This window comes from Erpetoichthys calabaricus, chromosome 1 (assembly GCF_900747795.2).
Source record: "Erpetoichthys calabaricus chromosome 1, fErpCal1.3, whole genome shotgun sequence".
Classification (NCBI taxonomy): domain Eukaryota; kingdom Metazoa; phylum Chordata; class Cladistia; order Polypteriformes; family Polypteridae; genus Erpetoichthys; species Erpetoichthys calabaricus.
In genome coordinates, this window is record NC_041394.2 from 108,420,401 (window position 1) to 108,439,728 (window position 19,328).

Consider the following 19,328-nt stretch of genomic DNA (forward strand, 5'->3'; position numbering starts at 1 on the left):
TTATTTGGTCATATTAAACATGGTAAAAGTTGTTAGTGAGATCCATCTATCCACCCTTCATCAATATAATCCTTTTCAATAACATCAATAGTAGTATTGAATATATGCCCTAACCAAACCTGAATGGAACATCACAAGGCACCCATGCACTCATACTGGATTGGAGTCAATGAAATGTATATGGAAGTTAGACAGGAGTAACCTTTAGAAAACCTATAACACATGGTACATGAAAATTAGAACTTTAGAAAAATTTAGAAGAAACAGGCCATTCAGTCCAACAAAGCTTGCTGGTCCTATTCACTGAACTCTTCCAAAATAACAGTTTTGAAGGTCCCTAAAGTCCTACTGTCTACCACATGACTTGGTAGCTTATTCCATGCGTCTATGGTTCTCTGGGTAAAGAAACACTTTCCTGATGTTTGTGCCAAATTTACCCATAACAAGCTCCCACTGTGCCCCTGTGTTCTTGATGAACTCATTTAAAAGTCACAGTCTTGATCCACTGTACTAATTCCCTTCATAATATTAAACACTTCAATCATGTCACCTCTTTATCTTCTTTTGCTTAAACTGTAAAGGCTCAGCTCTTGTAATCTTTCTTCATAACTCATCCCCTGTAGTCCTGAAATGAGTCTAGTTACTCTTCTCTGGACCTTTTCTAATGCTGCTATGTCCTTTTTGTAGCCTGGAGACCAAAGCTGCACACAGTACTTCAGACGAGGCCTTGCCAGTGCATTATAAAGCTTGAGCATAACCTCCTTGGACTTGTACTCTACACATCATGCTATATAACCTAACATTCTGTTAGCCTTCTTAAAGGCTTCTGAACACTGTCTGGTATACTGCTAAATCAAAGTAGATGTGAGTGTTTGCATGTTAGTAGATAATGGAGGACTCTGATAGCAAATGTATAAGGGATACTTCTTTTCTGAGGAGAGTTCACATATTTTGTCATCTAACTTACCATGATGTCTTTATGATAGTTGTATTTGAGGCACAGGTTTCACTTTTTTGTGTGCTGTGCCTAAACTAGATTTTAAGGGTAAGTAAAGCTATGGTTTTAAAATGTGTGGATGACAGCATCCTCCCCTTAATCGTTGAGTCAGAAATGGTAAAACTAATGAAAAAGATATTTTTTCTGTATTTAGTGGAAAGCAGATAAAAAATATATATATATGAAACACAAAGTTAAGAAACAGTGCAAGTTTACTACACCACAAAAGTAATATTTAATCATATCAACATCCATCCATCCAACCTGCTATATCCTAACTACAGGGTCACGGGGGTCTGCTAGAGCCAGTCCCAGCCAACACAGGGCGCAAGGCAGGAAACAAACCCCAGGCAGGGCACAAGCCCACTGCAGGGCACACACACACACACAGACACACACACACGCAGACACACACACTAGGGACAATTTAGAATCGCCAATCCACCTAACCTGCATGTATTTGGTCTGTGGGAGGAAACAGGAGCGCCCGGAGGAAACCCATGCAGACATGGGGAGAACATGCAAACTCCACGCAGTGAGGACCTGGGAAGTGAACCCAGGTCTCCTTACTGCGAGGTAGCAGCGCTACCCACTGCGCCACTGTGCCGCCCATCATATCAACATGCAGTTGTTATTTTACCTTCTGGCTTTCGTTTAATATTGATGTATCTTGACTTTAGAACATGATATAAGATACTGTATTACGATTCTGTATTACTGTTAATAAAAATATCCATTTTATACTGAAAGTACTGCAATTAACACAAATATAAAAACTGTAATTAATTATATCTATGAGTAGAAGTACAAGCAGAAGAACAAACTGATATCCCAAGTGTCAAATCAGCCCTGCCAGTGGTTGCATGTGTTCACTACAGCAATGCCAGTACTTCCATGTGTTAATATAATTCTTGCAGAGTTCATTGTTGTACAACTTGAAAGCACAACTTTACAAAGAGTTCAACTGTTCATGCCAGAGAATATTATACAGTAATTTGAGTGTGGGGGCAAAATGACACAACATTTCTAAAATTTACAAACTTTTCAAGCAGTTAGAATGCACAAATCATTGTAATCGACAGGGTTCGATTATTGGCCAATAAACAAAGTAAACAGATACCACTATGGTATTAAAAACAAAAGTACTAATTCATACAGTCAAAATACTTATTTTTTAATTGATAGGATTTGCTACAGCTTATACTTTACATATACAAGATATTTGTAAATTGTAATGTAGTGGTGACTGTGCTAGGATTGACTGCATGTTTAATGTAACAAACTGTTACTAATTCAAGATGTGAAGCACATACATTGAATACATTTATGTCAATTCTCTAAAAAGTAACTCGCAACAAGTCTTTATGCAGGAACAGGAGCTGACTACACTTATATGGCATATGGAATACATTTTAGGTTAACTTATTTTACTAAAGATTAGGGCAACTGAACTTTGTGACACTCACAATCCTAGCCATTTAAAAAACCACCCGTCCAGACTGATCAACTGCCAATTCAGCATCTGCAGCTGTGCCCTCCCCCAAACGCCACCCCAGCCCCCCGAAGCACTCATCTGCACAGCCAGAGAGCCTGGGTTGCAGCTTCTCCCTATCTTAGGTCATTGTGATGTCAGGCTCAGCCTTCCCAAATATTGAGCTTTGCTTGAACCTGTGCTGACCAATCACTGCATGGCAGGCTTGACCAATGGGAGCCTATTATTCGGGTATATAAATAGGGACCTCGCACTGTAAATCTTGGGCCACCCCTGTTTTGGCTTTGGTGAAAAGAACTGATCCCAAGGACCATTACCTCTCTCTTTTTCTTCCTGTCCAGGTAATCCTTATCTTCAAAATCTTTTATAACTGATATCTGTGTGAAGCAAAAATAGTTCATTGGTGACAAGGTGGGGACTTTTGAAAAAATCTGCATAAAGCTAAAATGCATTTTACTTGTTAAATGATTGCACTTGCATTTTCTTGTCAGTTTATATTGCAAAAAAAAATGTTAAAGGAAATTAAGTTGTCCATCTCTTAAAAACATTTACTGCAAAAATAATGGTTTGTTAAAATGAATGTGTGGAATAATCACACAGGTTAATAACTGTTTAATATTATGCATACATGTATAATCATACAAAATGAGGGATTTCAATGCTACAGTAAAACAAGACCATCACAGGTACTTTTAAAATCTGTTTCTTTTGTTATTTAAATGTATTAAAGATGTAGTGTGTCAAAAATATCTAAAAAAGTAATATAATTTGTTTCCCCAGTAAAGGTAAAAAAGATTAGATTTAATTTGTATTTTCATAGAGTTTTCAAATGCATCTAAAGATTATAGGAGGAAAGAGAAGATATATATATGTGTGTGTGTCTGTCTGTGTGTGTGTGTTAGAAAGGGAAGGAAGAAAAAGTGAAACATAAGGAGGGATAAAATGGACAAGAAAAAATCTTATATTTATACTGAAAAGAACAAAAGTAGAAAGAAGCAAAGATAACCAGACAAACCACTGAAACCGTAAAAACTTAGTAAATTTGGCATTTTAGAAAATCTGAATCAATATGTACCTTTAACACATTAATAACTTCTTTATCCAATTATGAATGAATTCCAAGTAGGTAGCCATATTACAATGCACATTCACACAGTGACTATATGCCTGTTCTCCAGATACTCTGACTTACCCCCATGTTTCAAAGACATTTCTGTTAGGTTAGCTGATGACCCTTGAAGGGAGGGTGGGTGTGTGGGGGGAGTATGCCACGTGATGAACTGGCATCCCATCTGTGTAGTCAGGCGAGGCATAGTGTAGTCCTTGCATCGTTGTACTGGAATGAGTGGGCTTGGAGAACAAATGTCAGAATGAACTTGTAAATAAATCCACTATTCATTAATACTTTGTTACCTATTGGTCATGTATTTGTTATTTGTTTCATTGTGTACTTAAAAACTTTATAATTTGTTTTTGAAAAAATAAAAGAATTACCGTTTTGGGTTAATTTTATATAATTTTAGTTTATTTAGACGATATAAAACTTCTTAGGCACAGTGAATGTCATTGTTTTTATATATACAAAATTAAAATCTGTCAGCAATGAATGAGTGGTATAACAGTACGACTTTGATCTTCTGTGATAAGCTTTAAGGCTTTCGACTGCAGATTTAGCTTCATGTAACAGTTCGGCACCCTGAATTTATTGACAGGTGCGATTATATTGCTGCTTCACGTGCATTGCACACTTTAAAACTGGCATGTAAGCAGTCTGATATCACTTTGGAGTTACATGACTTTCCTGATCATATACCCTTAAATAGGTTGGAGTATTTGTCCATATTAGTTACTGAGGTGTAAGATCTGCCTAATTGCAATCCTGGCTCTTGAAACACAGTTTTTGGCAGTGTCTCTAGACTGAAGACCTAGATACCAGGCTTGCATATGAGCCACTGTTCCCTGTCTATATAAAGAACTTGGTGCTCAAATTCCCTTTCTTGGCAGGGGTGCTTAGTTGGCAGTCATTTAAACCAGCGAGGTCACAGTAGCAGAATCACCTGCCTTCATGCTGGCAGTGTAGAGGAAATGGCAAAGAAAATCCTTATCATAGTTTTAATGTGTTAGTCTAAATGTTTCAAGTGATAACACACTATTAAAGCAGGTTCATTTTTTTAAATGGTTCAAATGTTTTTGCCACTGTAGTATTATACTGAAAATAGCTTGTAAACTATTTATGCATGGAGGTTAACAGACTAATTACATTCTGAGCCTTAATACACACGCATTTTCATTTTTCCCAATTAATTTTATTTAATCAAAAAGTATTAGGAAGGGATATCCTCTTTTGACATGACATGCCTTTATAGAATTCCACATGGATAATAACTTTGTGGGGAGTAGTGTGAGTCACATGGCATGCCAGAAATGAGTCTCTGTGATGGAAAGAAGACAATGTTATCTACTGCTTACAAAAGGGCAAAGAGGCTCTAGTGAGCAATAAAGAAGTTGAATACAAGAAAACACAAGACTGACATGAAGTCTATAGTGAGTTTAGACTCTTTCTACATTTTCACAGGTCATAACTTTTTTCATGCCAGACGTGTTCTTCGCAAGGGTTAGCAACAGGATTAAATTGGACAGTGCCATAAAACTTCCCTCCGTGAGCTGTAACATGATCCCTGGCAAGGATATTTCAGAGCCGTGCTTTGACAGCTGCTGGCATCTGTGCATATACATGCACAATGAAGCTGGCAAGGTCTTTCCCACAGATGGGGAAAATCTATTAATACCTTGTGCTGCTGGACAAGAGCGGTCTTCTTGCCTCTAATGAAACATGATGCGCCAGATAGGGTTAAAATGCAGAGCACACGTACAGAGTAAGGGAGCAGCTTTGTGCAGCTGTTCCTGGACATCATTTTATTGCTTTGTTTGTTTGTTGAATTTGGAGCTCAGATTCTCTAGATGCCTAATTTTGAAGGGTCTGATAGACTTACGTCACTTGAATGTCATTCATAAGGGCGGCCTTCGGTGGTCAAGACTGCTCAACACTGATTTATTCCTTATTTTAGCTACTGTTAATAAGACAGGGATTGCAGTATTGTTCCAGTTACCAAGTGCCAATAACAAGATATTGTCACAAAGTAGCAATTTAATTTTGATTCACAGTCATAGCTAAATGCACAATCATTTAATTAGTGATTATAAATGGGCTCTACATAAGTAAGTGTGCTCTGTGATGAAATGGAACCCTGTCCACATTATACCCTTATTTGCACCAATAATGCTTAATAAGATTGAGCTTATTTACAAATGGATGGTGTGATGGATTTTACTGGGAATGTCATGTGCAATGGAGCACATTTGTTTGGCACAATAATATAATTGCCCAACACTCTGCTCCAGCGGTCTCTTTGACTGCACTACCGGCTTCAGCTTTTCTTGATCAGTGACCAATTTTTGCTGCTAACTAACTCCTTTTCCATTCATTTTAATTAAGTTGTGTTATGAGACTTGACTGCCATGTGAAGTGAGCCAACAGATGACCAGCTAAGTGAAGGCCTCAAATGCTAACCAATCCCACTCCAACCAGTTTCTTAATTAGAAGACAATTCTTCTTGTTCATTAAACCCATTATTTAATTCCATGGCATATTGGTGCTTTCGTTCTGTCACAGCAGACTCTTCCAAAACTGTTTTTCTAAAACCACTCTCAAAATGTGTTGTGGACTTGAGCAGATCAATATGACCGAGTCCTTCACCTGTCTTTATTTTCAGATTTGTACAATGGACACAGGTTGTGGTCATGTGTTGGTTCTTTTTGTATTGTTTGGCTTCTAATTAAGAAAAAAGAAACAAGGTACCTGTGTCTTAAATAGCAAGGAAATTGAAAATAAGGCAAAAGAGTTAATTAGCAGCAAACCATGGTCACTAATTATAAGGTTGGACTGAAAACCCACAGCTATAGTAATATGCCAAGACCAAATTTGGAGAACCCTGGTTTTCGCAGGTGCCTGAGGTCTATCTTGACAGAATCAGAGGCTAAGCAATAGCTAACCTTGGATGGAACACCTGACCATTGCTTGGCACACACTTTGTTAAATGAATGCTGCCAATCAACATAACATGGGCATCTTTGGGATTTAGGAGGAAACGGAACCATCCATAAAGCAAGTTCATTTCGATACATTTGACATATTGCTTACTTCAGATTCTTTAATCTGAATGGAAAGCGTGAAATCTAGGAATACCGCATGCTATATGCTTGAATGTTACAGTCTGAGCCACACAGCAGAAGAGCTAGCATCAGAAATCTAGACAATGCTGCTACACATTTGGCTACTCAACCTGTTTTCATAGAATATTTTGGACAATAAAATAAAATGAGAAAAAATCATTACATTGTAAAATAAATGAACCATACTAACAGAAACAGTAGATTGCAAGTCTTTCATTTATAATAATGATGTGAATTAAATTAAATGTCAGTTCTGAGTATTCAGTCTTAAGCTGAAGATGAGACATGGCCTTATCTATGCCATACCTATCCTGTTCATTAAATCTTAGCATGGATTGCTTTAGCAATAATTATCACATTCACAAAATTCCATATGTATAGCTCTGCTAATCCTGTGGCTTTGAAGAGTCTGCTGTGGGTCGACTCATTTACCAATGTTACGACTAAGGCTTTTTTTTTTTATCACAGCGCTGCAGAGAGCTGGTATCCTTCCTGGCAGCACTGGGCACAACATGCCAACAGTAATTCTTCATATTCATCATAGGGTACAATCACTCACTCAGACCAAATCAAATTTAGAGGCACCAGTTAACCTAAACTGTGTGTCTTTAGGGTGAATAAATACAGAGACTGCATATGTGATCTGAAAATGGCACAGAGATAGTTTGAGTTTAAGCAAAACTGTGCTGAACTGTATCACTCCTTAAAGATATGACAGCAAAATATTTGATTAAAGAATCTCGCTGAAGATCCAGGAAATATCATTATTATTTGATAAAGAAACACCATCTGCTTGCTTCTTTCATCTTATATGTATAGTGAGAAAAGCGCTATATAAATGCAAAGAATTATTATTATTATTATTACATAAAGAGATGCATAAAAGTGCCAGACTTAATCGGTGGTATTTAACTTCACTTGAGTGCAAAATGTGTGCAGATGACTGCCCATCCTTAGAGTTTCTTATTAGAAGGAAATGTACACTGGAGTGTGATAACTTGGCATCATACTTGACAACTAAAGTAGAAAGTAAGGAAAAGGATTCAGAAAGTCAAAAATGTGTGTACAGCTTTCAGACAATAACACTAATCTCCTGGCTAAGAACTGCCTTATTCAGGCTGACCCTCCTACATTATGACCAGGATAGTCCCTCAATTTAAATATGAAATCCTTCAAATCCTTCCTCTAGCACAATTCATAAGGTTTGGCATGAATGACACCATAAGAAACAAAACCTTCTTTCAAGCACATTAGTAGTGATGCTGCTGATTGGAAGGCTGCATTACGGGGTGTGCAAAACAGACACATGCTGGCCCTGCCGTATTAGAACTTTACCACTACCTTACTGACGTCACATCACTTTTAGTGGGTTACACTTCTTCATAGATAGATAGATAGACATTTACAGGCATTTCAGCTAAGCTGGAGAAAGTGAGACATCATGAAATGTTCTTGTCTTTCAGAACTTAAATAAAGTGCAGCCATGCCTTTCGGAAACACCCACAACAACTACAAGTTGAACTTCTCCGCTGAGGAGGAGTTTCCTGACTTGACCAAGCATAACAACCATATGGCCAAGGCTCTGACTCTGGATATCTACAAGAAACTGAGGGACAAGCAGACACCCAGCGGCTTCACTCTGGATGATTGCATTCAGACAGGCGTGGACAACCCCGGTAAGTTCAAGTAAATCTACCTGTGTTGATGTCATTAGTAGAGAATTTGACGCCATTGGTTCTTCTTTAAATTTCACCCAAGGAGCCATTTAGTTTAGTTATCCTTTCCAGTTGTTTCATGATACACAACAACCTCAATATTTGAAACAGATGACTGAAAAGACTAGCAAATGAATCCAGACTGTCCTGTTTTCTGTCTTAAATACACCTTGACGGTGTTTTATTTTTGAATTGAAGGACATCATTCTGCACAATATACGGAATGATTCAAAATACACTTTCACATGCCAGAAGATCAATTTTTCTGAACAGTATTACTGTTGTGACCTGGCCACTCTATTAAAATATCAGTCTTTCTCTTTATTTTGCATTGGTTAAAACTAAAAAAAAAAGTGTTCTTGTTATTTGCCTAATAAACGTTAGACCTTGCCTTTTTCTGAAATTGAGAATATACAGTACATTTAACTTATATAGATGACACTGCACATCTTCATCATTTTGCTCTTATTTCTGCCAGGGATTCATTGTAATCTCTTATCCTGTCTACCCAGATTCTTAATCTCCATCATTGTCAACTGGCCATATCTCATCAATTAATTAATGGACACATATCCTTGGTTTCCATTTATGTTTCTACCTTGTTCTTTGTGTGTTTTAACAAATCTACATTTATATGTGTACCAGTTTGGTATTTTGTAGTTAGTATAACCTGTACTTGTGTTTTAATTGAGAATTGTCCAAATCACTTTGTGACTGCACTTGATGAAAAGTGCTACACAAAAATAAGATGTATCGTATTGTATCGTACCCAGTTAAAAATTTTCAACTAAAATTTTTCAATATCTTAAGGACAACAGAAAGAAATTAGTACAAATTAAATGCTTTCAACACATTGTTCTATTTCCTAATACCAAAATCCTCTCATAACCTCTTCCATCTGGTGACAGGCCATCCTTTCATCATGACTGTTGGCTGCGTGGCTGGTGATGGAGAGTCCTATGATGTTTTCAAGGATCTGTTTGACCCCGTCATTCAGGACCGCCACAACGGCTACAAACCCACCGACAAGCACAAGACTGACATGAACCATGAGAACCTGAAGGTATTTTTATCCAGTAATATGAAATCAGTAGCTCATATTGTGATTTTGCTGAAGAACCTATAGTTCTAGAGGATGAGTTCTTCCAACTTTATTTCTTCCTCAGTGCGTCATCTTAACATCTCAAGTAGTAGCAGCAGAGTAATACTAAATCTTTTTTATTTTCCCAGGGAGGAGATCTTGACGGAAACTATGTTCTCAGCAGCCGTGTACGCACTGGACGCAGCATCCAGGGATACACCCTGCCCCCTCACTGCAGCCGTGGAGAGCGCAGAGCCATTGAGAAACTGTCCATCGAAGGTAAAACAGCTGGCAACAACAGGAGCTTAATTTTCCTTTACATTTTTACTGAATCCATAATCATTTAAAATAGTCCATGACTGAACTGGATCTGTACGGTTCATACAGTTCTGGATCTGTACAGTTTGCCTGGTGTATAATAGGTTACCTTGTGACCCAGCATTGCAGATGCCATAACCATTTATCACTTTTTTGTCACTTATCCTGTGTATCAGGGTGAGCACTTGGTCCTAAAGGATCACAACAGTTGCAGTTTTTTTTTTTGTTTAGCCAGTTCCTTAAATAAAATCCAGCTTGTACTATAAAGTAGTCTTATCATGAAGTTAGATGATCCCACTTCCATTGTTTCCTAAGACAAGAAGCTCCTCAAATATCAACTGATTTGTTATGGATTAAGTTCAGATTGATTTAATGGTTTTATCACTTCAGGTTATGGCACTCTGAAAGAGGAGTGATGGCTGATTCTATAGGATACACAGTTGACCCCGTTACAGACGTGACTAATAAATGCTAACAATGCTGTGCACTTTAGTTTAAATATTTGCAGAGGATGAGCCAGATTTTCTTCTTTCAGCTCTGACCACCCTGGATGGAGAATTCAAGGGCAAATACTACCCTCTGAAGGAAATGACCGATGCAGAACAGGACCAGCTGATTAATGACCACTTCCTGTTTGATAAGCCCGTGTCTCCTCTTCTGCTGGCTTCTGGCATGGCTCGTGACTGGCCTGATGCCAGAGGAATCTGGTAAGTCAGACCGCTGAGCATTTGCATTGAATGTTAATAATATATCAAATAATTAAAATCACGATCCTGAATTTGATTAGTTGTTTATAATAGTTAAGATATATTGCAAACAATAGTACATAAAAGCACAGTTGGGCCAGTCCTCTTATTTAAATAAATACATTTTGAAATAATTATGGGAAAAGAAAGACTGAATAGTTTAATTGATGTCATTAGGAAAGCCACTAATTGTTCACAGTGTGTGAGCAGAGCGAGCTCCAGAATGGACCGTTATTTTTAGGACCTCAGTTATGTCCCTCTGCTGTTCATTCTTGATTGCACATACTTCATACTTTCAATCATATTGATCCGAGAAGCATTGTAGTTTACTTGTATTGTAGATGTTGTGGAACTAGCCCCGGACACAGACAGGCAGACATGTTGTTAAGCACCACCACACGTTTATTTATACTACTACTATTTACAATGTCTCTAAGTGCACCACAAACCCCAGTCTCCCCCAAAGTCCAGGCCAACCACTCTGCCTCTTCGGACCGCCTCCTTCTCTCTTTTTTACACCTTGTCCTGCTTCCACCCGACTCCAGCCTCGAATGAAGGGAGGCGGCCCCTTTTATCCATACCCGGATGTGTTCCAGGTGTGCACCGGCAATCCCGCGGACACGCCCCAGTGTGGCAGAAGTGCCTGCTGTCCTCCTGGAAGCACTCCGGGCGTTCCCTCTCTTCTTCCCCCCAGCACTTCCTGGTATGGCGGAAGTACTGGGGTCCAGGGTCCTTCAGGCAGGGGGATGCCCCCTGGCGGTGACCACGGGCCCCTACAGGCCCCCAATACCCCCAATACAACCAGGGCAGACGCCCCCTCGTGTTCTGGAGGAGGTATGAACCCTCCTCCTGTCGTCCTGGGCATCCTGGCCGGGCATGAACCCCAGCCGGGCGCCACAATGTATAGTATTTATTTAATGGTGGCTAGCACTGCCGCTTCACAGGTCCAACATCCTGAGTTCAAATTCTGCTCCAGGTCACTGTCCGGGTGAAGTTTGTGCACACTCCCGGTATCTGCAACGATTTTACTTTGGAAACTCTAGTTGTGTGATATGAGTTAGGTTCATTGGTGATTTCTAAATGTCCCCATGGAAGTGTGGGCCTCAGTTTTGGTTTGTGCCTCTGTGGACACTACAGTGGCTTTGTGCTCCATCAAGGACTGGTTCCTGCCTTGTATCTGACATTGCCTAAACAGGCTCCATCCCAAGCAGTTTCAAATTGGATTAAGTACATATAATATTTAGAACATGTGGCTGCCATTCTGTTAATAGAAGTGGCAGATATTTTCAGTCTTTTTTATTTTTCCACTTTGTTCAGGCACAATGACAACAAGACTTTCCTGGTCTGGGTAAATGAGGAGGACCATCTTCGTGTCATTTCCATGCAGCTGGGAGGCAACATGAAGGAAGTGTTCAGACGCTTCTGTGTTGGTCTGCAAAAGGTATCCCATATTACTAGCATTACTTGTATCCATAAAATGATTTGTTGTTTCTGAAAAAAATGTGTTTTTCTACTTCTCAAAAACAAATTGAGGGGAAAATGATTTAATATTGGAGTTGAGCCTCAGTTACTCTAGAATTGCCAATGTGTTATGATACATTTCTGTAAAATATTGTATTTGTAGGCTTTGACTGATTTGAATTCAACTGCCGCATCTATCCTTAAACATACATACAATGTACAATAAGATAAATAGAAATAATAGTATTCTAGAATATTAGGGCAATAGCACAATATAATTTTAATACAACATTTACTAATCGGCATGCAACATGAAACCATTCTGTGATTTCATGGTTAGTGAGTATCAAGGTTTATCTATAAAATTCGCAAAAGCGTTTTTTTTAAAGCAAATTTGCTGAGTTCACCAGTAACCTTGTTCAGCAACATCTTTCCCCAAAAATTGGCCATGTGGCCACCATAAGCAATTTTTTTTCCCCAGTACCTCATAATGTTTTGTGAGGCCAGTGTGACATGAAAAGGCTGTAGCAGCCATGTTGGGTGCGGTTGTCACTACCCGATAATGCATGCATACTCCACCTCAGTCTTAACGTTGCTGCCTGATCTGCATTGTGCATGCATGAATAATTCATGCCATATACACTGAGGTATGATGTTACAACCCAAGTGGTACTCCAGCTGGATTTGTAAAAAAAAAACTTGCAAGTATTTTCATTTGAAGGGTACATTAGCTGACCGTATTGAGAATATTATGAACAAACTTTCTTGTTGTTCTGCGTAGATTCATTGCACATTGTGTCTTCACTACTGGAGTAAGCATGTCATGCAAGACAGATTGAGTAGCGACAGGGGCAGCCCCTTCTTCACAGTCTCTATGGCTGTTGGTTAGTCATAGTGATAGGAGTGTGAGAGAGGCAGAAAAAGATAAAGCACTTGGAGTATAATTTTATCTCAAGGAGGCATGGTGGTAATGGCACTGTTGTCTCACAGGCCAGATCACATTTTAGGCCAAAACATTCCGTCCGGTGTAGTTGGCAGATGCTTCTCTAGCCATCTGGGACACTTAAAAGGCCACTGCACCATTATAATCCAATTAAAACTTGGATTCAACGCATTTCATCGAGTTTGGCGAAATTCTGGAAGATTTCAGCCAAGCTGAAGGCGAAGCAAATTTAGTGGTGTTCACTCATTACTAGCGAGTATACCTACCTTACCTGAAAAATCTCAGAACATGTTTTTAACACAATCTAACATTAGGAGATGTATGTGTACCACTTCAATTCTGTTCCATACAATGAGTCATGGAATACCATTGACTGCAGTATCTCCTGATTATGACTATGACTCTATGGTATAACTTCCCTGGGTTTGCCATGGACACCCTGTGGCCCTAACCAGGTAAACAAGGTTAAGCCCCAGGTCATTCTTGGTATATCTCAAAGTACCTTTCACTTTAGTCACTATTTTTGAAATGAATTCCAATGGACATTTTATATGAGTAACACTTATTTCAATTTAATTTTGTTTTTTCATGTAAAACTATAACAATACCATATAATCTTCAAACAATTTAGGCTTATTTCGTAGTAACCATTGGACCAGACAAGTCTAGGTACAGCATAGAGGATATTAATGTGAAACGTAGTATTCTGTCCATGATAGATAGACAGTACTCTTGTCTGAATGCAAAATATGTGTCTCTACTTTAGATTGAGGACATCTTCAAGAAGCACAACAAATCTTTTATGTGGAATGAACATCTTGGCTACGTCCTTACCTGCCCATCCAACCTGGGCACTGGCCTGCGTGGTGGTGTACACGTCAAGCTGCCAAACCTGTGCAAACATGCCAAGTTTGAGGAGGTCCTGACTAGACTGCGTCTGCAGAAACGTGGCACAGGTAAGTAAACAGAGAAACTGTTCTATAAACTCTTTGCATGAATACTTCTATTTTCGCCCACTCTTAACTAAATCACCAGATTGCACTAAGTTGTATACCATTTATTTCTAAATGAAGGTGCTGGACCATCAAGGATAAACAGCAACAAACACAAACTTTAGCTGACTAAATTGCTTTTTGAAAGTTCTTTATGCTGTTTAATAGCAAAGGTGTGAATGTATTATTATTCTATTGCATCGTTAATGGTAAGACCTCCAATAATATGCTTTATAAACCTTTTATTAGAAATAACATAATGCATCTAATATCCACACAGTGTGCTGTAGCTCCCTTGAAAATCCATGGCAGAAATCAAAAACGCTGATATAGACGATGAATCCAGATTCAATCATATGATTTTTCCCTGGCAAATCTCTTGATTACATGCACAGGAGTAAATAAGTACAAGTAAATAAGTACAAGTGCAAGAGCTTCTTACTTATGTATTAAATGTATTAATGTCCTGTGTCTGTCCTAAGATAGGACATGTGTCATAAATGTTGATGTTCTGGGCTCACTGTATCTCAAGGCTGACTTTTTAGTTCTCATGAAGCTCAAAATTAATAGCCAAATGTCTTTTTGAAAGACCCAGAGCTTCAGATAATGAGAATTATGTCCCCCAATACACTGATTCATAGATTCTAGGGTTTCTATCACTAGTAGAGCACCAGTTCTCACTCACCAGCTTAACATAAGGTTAATCGTGCTGAGTGTCTCCCACCTTTGTAACTCCACTGGAAGCCCTCTAATAAAGCAGCCACATTTCCAACCCCATACATGTAAGGCTAGTTAGTCTCTCCAAAAACATTCTGATCATACTTCTGGAGCCCTCAAAGCAATTCCTACCTTTTTTCACTCTGCTGTCTATCAAAGTAGTGATGTGATGACTACAGAAAAGAGCTGGAGTGCTGCTTACCTGCCACAAACCACTAGAAGCCGCACTTCATGTATAGTTGAAAGACGTGGAATCTTTTACCTAAGGCAAGAAATAAGCACACTGAATGTAGTAAATGCTGCATTGTATAAAGTATTCTTACATAATTAACAAACAATGTAAAGAAAGAATAGAGTTGAGCCAAAAATAAAACAAATAACCATATAAATGTTTAAACAACACATTTTAGAATTTTTGAATACTGCTGTATAATTTGAAATTGTGAATATTTGCCACTGTCAATGATGATGTCTAAAAATCTTAACCAAAATGAAGATATGTAAGTAGTGTCATCAATCTTTCCTTAGGATTTTGGGTTGCTGCATTGATGATGCATAGTGATTCATGTATTTCTTTCAGTTCAATATTAATAATATAACTTTTTATGATGAATTCAAACCTTACTATTGAGCCATTAATTCCAGTTGAAAACTGTGGTTTTACACCAACCAGCAGTGTGGTTAGTCCACAGCTCCAGCCCAAGATGTGAATCCTTGCTCGGTCATTGCTTATGCAGAATACTTTGTACTTTGTAATACAAGTACTTTGGTTTATCTCTCACATCCCAAAGACATGTGAAGTTTTGAAATGTACTGGTGCCCTGTTCAGGGTTCAGTTCTGCCTTGCGTCTGATCCTGCCAGGATCTGCTCCAGCTTCACATGATTCTGAAGTGGACAAAGTAAATGGATTAATGAATCGAGAGTTTTAAAATGTCAAGTGAATACTGAAAAAAACATACCTCTCCCATTGATAAGCAAAAGCAACGTTCTCTTCCCCATTTTCCTCATAGGTGGTGTCGACACCGAGGCAAAGGGAGGTGTGTATGATGTTTCCAACGCTGACCGTCTGGGCTTCTCAGAGGTGGAGCAGGTGCAGATGGTGGTTGATGGTGTCAAGCTGATGATTGAGATGGAGAAGAAACTTGAGAAGAAAGAAGCCATCGATGACATGATGCCTGCTCAGAAGTAAAGTGACAGCAACATGTTCTTTGTCTTCTGAAAAATAAAAACCACATCCACCTTCTATCAAAAGACTTTTGCACTCCCCAAAGGCTGAGTTTCTCAGCTCATCTCAGAACATCCCTTGTGACTCAGTTCTGCAGGTAATATCTTGGGATCACGCCTTCACACCTTGAGCTATAACTTCTATTTGGGTATTTTTCACCAGAAATGAAAACGGTTTGGATTTTCTGTTGAACTGAGCAATTTCAATAAAAAAGGCCCCATAAACTGTTGTCACTGCTTTGTTTTTACTTCCTATTCTATTCTGAGATTTCTTCCCCAATTTACAGAAGAGTAAAGTCCTTGATTCTGGTAAACGTTTCCTATAAATCGCTGAGAGACAGGGGCTATTATACCTTGGGTACCAGTTTGTTGAAGCTGTATTCACAAAAACACCTCCGAGGACTCTGCCTTAAATAAATAGCTCATTTTCAGTGTAGGTTTAAATGTTAGGGAAATAAATTTCTGCAATAACAGGCTCATGAAAATGAGCTTTGGCATCAGCAGTTGCAGAAGGGTCTCCAATTTTCAAAGTACAGACCCTATTTAGATCACTTCAAAGGAGCTAAACTGCAAGACATATTTACACCAGTTACAGAAAACGTGAAAACACTGTAGCAGTTACAAGATCACAAACAACAAGTTACACAGACCTGAAGGAGACAGACCAAGTCAAGTAATACATTTTTGAGCTGTAGCATAAATTTCAGGAGCTTAGCTGCAATTGTTACTCACTGTTACTATCACAACACTATACACCACATCTAGATACCAAGCAGCATTAAGAAGAAAAAGAGGTTGATAAAGTAGCATGGTGTATTCAAATACTCTGTAGTGCAATTGGCCTCCATTTATATTGTACATACTGTACTGTACATGCAAAATGTCAAATTGAATGACTGTATTTGATTTCACAAACTTTGACAAATTACTTACTTCCGTGTGAGTGATGACAGCACTATGTTCTGGGTGCTTAAAGAGAGCTTTCAAATTGTGAGCCATGACCGAGTTATTCACTAACCCATAATTTACAGTAAAATTTAAATAGTTATCGCAGGTATTTATTGTGTGGAGACACAGCTCATTGAATTTCGAAACAGTCTAGGTAAATACTAATTGAAGTAAATGGAAGCATAAAAAATAACCTGAAAACAAAAGTTCAGTCGAGAGTGAAGGATAAGAAATATAATTCTAAATCCTGGGTTCTTGCTGTGTTAGCCTGGGATTGCTTTATTCCTTCACTTCACTTTCGTTCCACTTTTCTTGTCTAGAATCACAATGGCAGTATTCCAAGCGTGCCTGAGTAGGCCACAATATCCTTTTTCTTGAACCTCCTTGGGAATTCCTACATCCCAAGCCAGTCAAGACATTTAACTCCTCAAGGGTGCCTTAGATCTGCCCTGGGTTTTGGGCTGTGTCTTCTAACATCTCCTGAAGAGGAGACCAGAGCACATCCTAACTACACGTCCAAAACACCTCAACCACCTCCATTCTATCCACTAAGAACACGTCTTGTCGTATCATTGGGCTTCTCTCCCTATCACAGAAAGTGAGCACAGAAACTCTTTGAAGAAAACATTTTGGGCACTTTTACTCATGATTTCTTTTTATACAATCTGGAACAAATATAAAAAAATTGGACTAAGTGGTAAAATGGTTTGCCAAAGCTGCTCCCACTGAGCTAATTTGTCTCTCAAGATCACAAACAACTTTATAATAATAATAATTAATAATTCATTACATTTATATACCTTCACTTGTGATCATGACCTGGAAGTGCTTGAACTACTCCACCTGGGGCATCTTCTCATGCCTTATTTGTAAGGAAAAAGCCACCACTTCACTTTACAACACAATTATCCAGTGCATTGAATGTATGCCATGATTGTTAAAAAAATCATTTTCAAGGATACCAAACTTATCAATTACATGTAAGCACAACTTTTCTTCCTCAAATACAGAGAAGGAATGGCATGTAGGGGTAATGGCTCCAAATCCTCATATTCTTGTACCACTTTACATAAAATAACAAACTTTATCCGAGTTCACAAAGAAGATGCCAACACAATGGGCAAACTCTAATAGACCCTCACATGTCCGGATAAGCAAAAAAGTTGAAAGGATTTGTCATGACAGACTTAATTGCTTTTTCTGGACCTAAGCTTCAAATATCAGGCAGAGACTTCCTTCTAGTTCCCGGGCTCGGTATTCCCAGGGAGACCAAAGACACAGAACTTGGCAGGGACCTGCATGTCTAAAGGATTTGTAGATATGCTGTCTGAAGATACAGTAGCTACTCCTGATAAAGTTACCTATTGGTAAACTGGGGAGCAGAGAGACAAAAATATAATTCTTTGGAAAGCTTTAAATGAATATAAACAAAATTTATTACCTCAAGTGGAAACAGAAACACCAGGAGCCACTCCAACTAGTGTCATGTCCGAGAGTGGCCAGCACCCAAGTAACCCAGCCAGTCTGTGAAAGCCAAGCAGAGTCATCATGTGGACTCATCACACTCAAAGCAAAGGGTGAGGATCGGGTGCAATGCCAGTCATGTGACAGGCCAGACTGGGTCAGATCTAGGAGTACTAGACCTTGGTATTAGAAACCTGCTTCTTTATTTATTTCAGAACTAGCTGTCCCCGGCAGCTCTGCCCAAGTAGTAGTGAAACAGGACAAACTTTAAAAATCAATAAAAGAATTGAAAAAAATGTAATTCTGGCCAAACAGAAGGTAGGTATGCTTCAACATCAAACATTGGCACTGTATCTGATCGTGTTCAGCTCTGATGGGATAGCATCCCCCGTGTGGGGAGAAAAGCATGTGGCTGTGATATCTCTGGCAATCAGCAGCTACCCTCTAAAACACACGTACTGTAGCTCTAATCTCTTTCTCAAAAATGTCAAATGTTACTCCTTAACAATTCGTAAACGATAATGTCTGTTGAACAAACAGGTATCGCTAGCTAAGCGGAGGCCAGGTACGCTCCAACACGTGGTGAGAGGTACAGTGACTCAAACACTGTTCCCCGGCCCTCGGTTCGTTGCTGCTCTCTCGGATTTACCGAAAATAAATCAGCACTACAAGCAAACTATGATACTTAGCGTGATGAGAGAAGTCTCAAAATCAACTGGAATGTTCAAGCAAATTATAGAAAAAACCCAATCTAAATCCATTAAGTGGCTCTCTCGTGAAAAGCGGACAGACATACAGACAGACAAACAGATAGATGTTGGATTTTATATCTATCTATTATATAAAAAAATTTTGGTTCGAGACGTGATCATCTCGGAGAGACACTTTGAAGTCCCGCGAGACTACCTGCATGTCACGCCCTACTTACAAACAATTTGTCAGACACACTTTAACGTCCCATGAGACAAGGAAGTGAGACAAAAGGACAGCTGCTGT

The 19,328-nt window shown here is 38.8% G+C and overlaps 1 protein-coding gene across 1 annotated transcript; it reads left to right on the forward strand.

Moving 5' to 3' along the window:
* Positions 1 to 2,672: 2,672 nt before the first annotated feature.
* LOC114654438 (creatine kinase M-type) lies at positions 2,673 to 16,150 on the forward strand. The gene is made up of 8 exons (XM_028805005.2): positions 2,673 to 2,830; positions 8,186 to 8,398; positions 9,346 to 9,500; positions 9,668 to 9,797; positions 10,372 to 10,543; positions 11,900 to 12,023; positions 13,753 to 13,942; positions 15,707 to 16,150. The coding sequence occupies exons 2-8, from the start codon at positions 8,206 to 8,208 to the stop codon at positions 15,883 to 15,885; spliced, it is 1,143 nt and encodes a 380-aa protein (XP_028660838.1). The 5' UTR covers positions 2,673 to 2,830; positions 8,186 to 8,205; the 3' UTR covers positions 15,886 to 16,150.
* Positions 16,151 to 19,328: the final 3,178 nt, after the last annotated feature.